Source organism: Pteropus vampyrus, unplaced genomic scaffold (assembly GCF_000151845.1).
Source record: "Pteropus vampyrus isolate Shadow unplaced genomic scaffold, Pvam_2.0 Scaffold427, whole genome shotgun sequence".
Classification (NCBI taxonomy): Eukaryota; Metazoa; Chordata; class Mammalia; order Chiroptera; family Pteropodidae; genus Pteropus; species Pteropus vampyrus.
The window spans coordinates 357647-362988 of NW_011889208.1; the positions used below are offsets into that span (position 1 = coordinate 357647).

Genomic DNA, 5342 nt, shown 5'->3' on the forward strand with positions numbered 1-5342 from the left:
TGACACGTTGGTCACGACCCAGGCACCGGCGCCGACACAGCACCGTCAGCGCACGTCCCCCGCCCACGCCGGGGTCCGAGCGCTCTCGGCGTCGCTCAGCCTGCGGGTTTGGACGAAGCTGTGCTGGCGGTGCCCGTCACGTCACGTCATGTCATGCTGCCCTCCCCGCTGTCATCCGCACCCCCCACCGTCTCCACAGTGCTGGCCCGGCGTCTGCGGCCTCGGGCGCCTTCCCTCCTCCACATCGGGGCCTCCGGGCCCCTGCGCATCCTGGCAGCGCGGCCACGCTGTGCACAGGCGCGGGCTGCCCCCGCACGGCCCCACAGAAAGCGCTTCACGGCGACACCCCATTCTCCGCACAGACGGCGTCGGGTACCGGAGGCTGAGCCGCGCCAGCCGAATCTTCTGAACGTCAAGTCACCCTGCCAGCCCGCGGGCCGCGGGCGCAGCTCACGAGTGCCCACGGGCACCGGGCCCCCTCCCTCCGGGATGGCCCGCGGCTTCCCCGCCCCGTCCTCGCTCACCCCTGCGGGCCGGACTTGGGGTCTGCCGCCAGCCGAACTGACCCCATCACTGACCTGCGAGCCCCCGATACGCGCTGGAAAATGGAGACAGAAACGTGCAGGAAAATGACCCCAATATACAAATGCTATGGACAGCAAAACGTGGGGGTAGCACAGAGCCGCACGGTCACTAACTCTCAAGCTGGCATCGACCCTGGCGGCGGGCGGCGGGGCGCGGGGCGCAGGGCACGGGGCTCGTTCATTCGGTCAGGGCCGAGGTAACCAATCCCAGGGGCTGGGAGACACGTGGACGAGCGCGTCTCCCTCCCAGTCCCGAGGCTGCAAGTCCAAGGCCAGGCTGCCGGCGGCGGGTTTCAGGGGGAGTGGGGCCCCGGGCTGCAGCGTCTGACTTCCCACTGTAGGAAGGAGGGGGGGTCCCCAGGCCTCTCCCCCGAGGGCGTGAACCTCATGACCACCACGGAGCCCCCAGGACCACGGCGGAGCCAGCAACGAAGCTCTCGCCGGCAGAGCGCGGCCGCCCCTCCCGCTGGGAAGCACGCGCAGCACCAGCGTCCCCGGAGCGGAGCCCACGCGCGCCCTGGAGAGACAGCGCCCAGCCAGGAGTCTCTCCTGTCCCCGGAGGAACTCCACTCGTCACGTTCGACCCGGGAACACACGCCGAACTAACGAAACGTTTGCTTCGCGTCGTTTTTAACCTGCGTGGTCTCTGCGTTTCTAGCACGCTCCAGGGCTGTCGAGATTCGCCTCTCCACTCGGTTTCCCTTCAAGAAAAATTCACTGCAGAACAGGAGCGGTGGTGCCGTGGCGACAGCGCCCCACGTCTCCACGGTTCCACGCGAAGGCCCCTGCTCGCTGCCGTCTCTCCCGTCACGTGCCCTCCCAGCTCTGCGGGGCTCTGTTCTCGGCTGTCACCGTCCCTGCACTGGGACGTGGGCTGATGGAACGGCCACCGCCCGGGACACCAGCGGCGACGGCGACGGCGGGAAGAATGCGAAGACTCCTGGCTCCCGGAGCTTCCGCCTGGAGGTGACGCTCAGCCTTCTGCTCGCGGTTCCTGAGCCAGGTGAGTCACGTGGACGGGCCGAAGCCCCGAGGGGCCTGGGTGCTGGAGCGCGGCGGCACAGGGGCCACCACGCGCTGCCACGCGGTCTGTCCTGTGCCGTGCACCGCGGCCACAGCTGCACAGCTCCGGCCAGCCTTGGGATTCCCTCCAGCGGTTTACAGTCCCGGAGAAACACCAGCAGCACAGCCCTACGCCAATCAGCAGAGGGATGCCACCATGGGAAGTGTCCCAGCCCGGGGAGCTTCGCTGTCCCCACAGGACGCCCCCTGCCCCCAGGCACCAGAGAGCCCAACCTGGGGAACCTGCTCGCGCCCGCGGGCAGCACCCAGAGGGAGCGGGAGCCCCAACACCGCAGACAAACCAAGGCCGGCGCCCTGAAATGTGACCGACCGGGCACCGCAGCCTGGAGGAGTAAGCCAGGGCCTGAGGACTCAGCCCAGACAGGGTGACCGCCTGCTGAAGCCGAAGATAAAATAGGACCCGAGTCCCCAACACGGTAGACAGAAAACTCATCTGCCATGCCAAGGACCGAGGACATCACCACCCGAATGGGACGACACGACCGACCGACGTTAACTCTGGGGAGAGGAGATATCGGACTTATTACCCGGGAAGGATTTTAACACCGCTGCTGTAAAAATGTTTCAACAACCGACAGCAGATCCTCTTAAAACAAGTAACAAAATCTCAGCAAAGTGGTAGACATTACAAAACACAAAAACAAATGGGAATTAGAAAACTGAAAAACACGATAGATTTTTTTTTAACTCACTGCATTGGTTCAATAGCAGAATGGCCACGACAGAGGATCGGTCCACTAAGCATCAGGACATAATGTGCACAATTTGAACCACCGATCTACACGAGAGGGAGAAACAGACTTGAAATACGAGCGATGTCTCAGAGACCTAAGGAACTATTTACAAAACCTAACATTTCTGTCACCAGAGTCCCAAAAGCAGAGACTGGGGCTGAGGAGTATTTGAAAAAGTGCCTGGGAAACTCCCCTCATCTGGTGACACACACGAGCCTGCAGATTCAAGAAGCCGAGTGGAACCCAAACAGGATAAACCAAAAGAAGTCCCTGCCGGAGACAAAGGGGAAACCTCGGAAGAAGCTAGAGAAACGACACGTTGCCTGCAGGGGAGACTCGGAGGACGGAGGTTTTCTTGTCTGAATCGATGGCAGCGGGACACGGCGGCCGCACTTTTCCCGTGTGGAAGGGAAAAGCTCGATCACAAAGTTACGTCGGGAAGCACTGTCCTTCAGGAACGAAAGGGAAAGTAAGACATTCTCAGATGAAAAACACAAAAGAAGTGGTTGCTCGCAGCCCTACCCTTCGAAACTGGCTGAAGTCGCTTGTCCAACAGAGAGGACCCGACGCAGCAGGGAGCCCCGGCGCATCAGAGAGGGGGGGACAAGAGAAACACGGAGCCGGGGGCACGCGCGGCCGAGCGCCCTCCGCCGCGGGGCTCTGCAGACCACGTTCTCACATCATCACTCATGTCCACTGATCGAAGCAAAAATGTTCCCACCGCCTGATGCTCCAGCCAGCGACACCGAAGAGAGAAAGCAGAGGTCGGGGGGGGGCGTGTGAACCCCACACTGACAAGGAGTCACATGCCGACGCCAGCAGACAACTGCGTGCTGAGTCCCTTTCACGCTGTGACGCCCAAAGTAACCGCTAAAACGTTTTTTCAAAAAATGTACTCAAAAACACTATAAGTACGTCAAAATGAAATAAAAAAAAAAATTGTTCAAGTAACTGACGGAAGGCAAGAAAAGAGACACAGAGCAAACGGAAAAGTGTAAAAGGCGGACTCAAGCGCCAACGCACGTCCCCCTTCGACACAAAGAGTTTAAACACAGCACTCGAAAGACGGAGCTCGGCAGACGAAGCGGCCTGAGCCCCTGACGCTTTCTCCCGAAGAGACGCGCCGCAGACGCCACGACACCGGGAGCCTGAACGGGTGACGGTCCCACTCGCCGGCTCAGCCCGGCCGTGGACACGGCCTGGCAATCAACAAACAGATGAGGGCAGACACGATGACCTGCACGGAGCACCGGAGAACTACGCCGAGTGACAGAGCCAGTCCCACGCGTCGTCTGTGGCACGACGTCGCTGACTGAATTCTGGGAACGGAGAACAGAGGTTGCGGTGGTTGCGGGCGAGGCGGGGAGGGGCGGGGGGCGGATGCGTTGACGAAGGGCGGCGAGGGGGTCCTGGCGGGGGTGAAACGCCCAGCAGCCCGGTCACGCTGGTGGCGGACACGCCTACGCACGCGCTCGAGCTGCGGAGAACTAAACGGACAGACGCCGACGCGCGCCAGCGAGCCCAACGCGACGGCGGCCCGTGTCGACGTCCATGTCCTGGGTGTGAGGCCGTCATACTGTCAGCGTGCAAAACACGAGTGCCGTTCGGGAAGACGAGCTGTGTATGGACTCTCTGGATCACGTCTGACCGCTGCGTGTGACTCCGATCACATCGAAAACTTCAAGTAATGTGCACGTTTAGAGTAGTTTCAAAAAACACACAGGCCACACGCACACGCACACTCGCGGGAAGAGTATTCTGGTCTGGGAGTTCAGGCCTCCCACTGTCCCCGCCCTGTCCCCTCGGGCACTGGCAGGAGTGTGAACAGAGGGGCACTCCTGGGAGGCCCCAGGCTGTGGCCCCCGCTTTCGGCTCTGGGCACGGTGCTGACCCGGCTCCCTGGTTCCGAGTCAGCGGGAGCTGCCGTGTTAACAAAACAGCTCTGACTCAGCTCGAAGCCGGGGACAGGCAGCGGGTGGAGGCGGGGCTGAGTGACAAGGTGCACAGCCGGCGCTGCCCACGGCAACAGCGGCCTTCACGGGCCTTCGGGGCCTTCCGGGCCTTTGGGGCCAGCTTCTTCCCGGCGGCAGGAAGCAACAGAAGGATGACACTGTGTCAGTCACATCTGTGATGAATCACGTAACAGGTTAGGTCAGTGACCGGGGACATGTGACCAAGGCGCAGGGCTGCGTCAGGACGGCACTGTCAGTGTGAACTGCCTCTCTGCACTCGGTGGCTTGCTGACAGACACTGTGGAGCTGGCTCGTCCCCCCCTTCCCCCCGCCCAAGCAGAGCACCGTCCCCTGCTGCAGGGTGGACGCTGGCACCCCAGGGACAGCACCGCCAGGAACACGGGCTTCTCTGGGACGACTGCCCAGCAGCCCCAGGACGGGGAAGGGCCCCCTGTCCCGCGGCATCTCCCCCGGGCAGCGAGGGGACCCTCCCGTGACACAGTCCCCGTCCCCTAAGCTCCCTCCCCTTCCGCGCATCGTGCTCGGGTCCGCCCGGGCTGGACCCCACGCTCAGTCGCCTCGGCTCCCCGGACTCTGCAGGAGCTTCCTGCGCTGCGCTTCCAACCCGCCACCCTTTTCCTGTCCAAGAATTTCCGCAGGAAGTCACCAAGACGTGCTGTGCCGCGTCTCAGAGACAGTGCCAACTGGACTTGGCCGTCAGAGGGACGGCCCGGGGCTCAGCTTTGTCTGTCTGTGCCTGACTTTCTTGTGCACTGTCTACAGTGACTGCTCCAAGCACGTGTCACCCCCTTAGAGCCCCCCAGTGACACCTTTGCCTCCTCCATTTATATCGAATGACCTCTCCTCCCAGTCTGTAAAGTGATCAGGGACACTGTGACGGGGTCCACTTTCTGTGCCTCCGGGCCCCTCCCAGACTCACTTCCTTTACCTCCACCTGGAGGCTCCTCCTGGCTCCTGGCATTTGCCAT

General features: G+C 62.3%; 1 protein-coding gene and 1 long non-coding RNA gene across 2 annotated transcripts in view; one reads left to right on the forward strand and one right to left on the reverse strand.

The window, feature by feature from the left end:
* LOC111732116 (nascent polypeptide-associated complex subunit alpha, muscle-specific form-like) overlaps nt 1-633 on the forward strand; it is an 8872-nt gene extending 8239 nt beyond the window's left edge. Inside the window, exon 6 of the mRNA XM_023523883.1 lies at nt 23-633. Coding sequence (XP_023379651.1) covers nt 23-633 — 611 coding nt within the window. The remainder of the gene's footprint in view (nt 1-22) is intronic.
* Nucleotides 634-897: 264 nt separating this feature from the next.
* Nucleotides 898-5342, reverse strand: part of LOC105306169 — a 16630-nt gene continuing 12185 nt past the window's right edge. The window contains exon 3 of the long non-coding RNA XR_897134.1: nt 898-908. This is a non-coding gene — a long non-coding RNA (uncharacterized LOC105306169). The remainder of the gene's footprint in view (nt 909-5342) is intronic.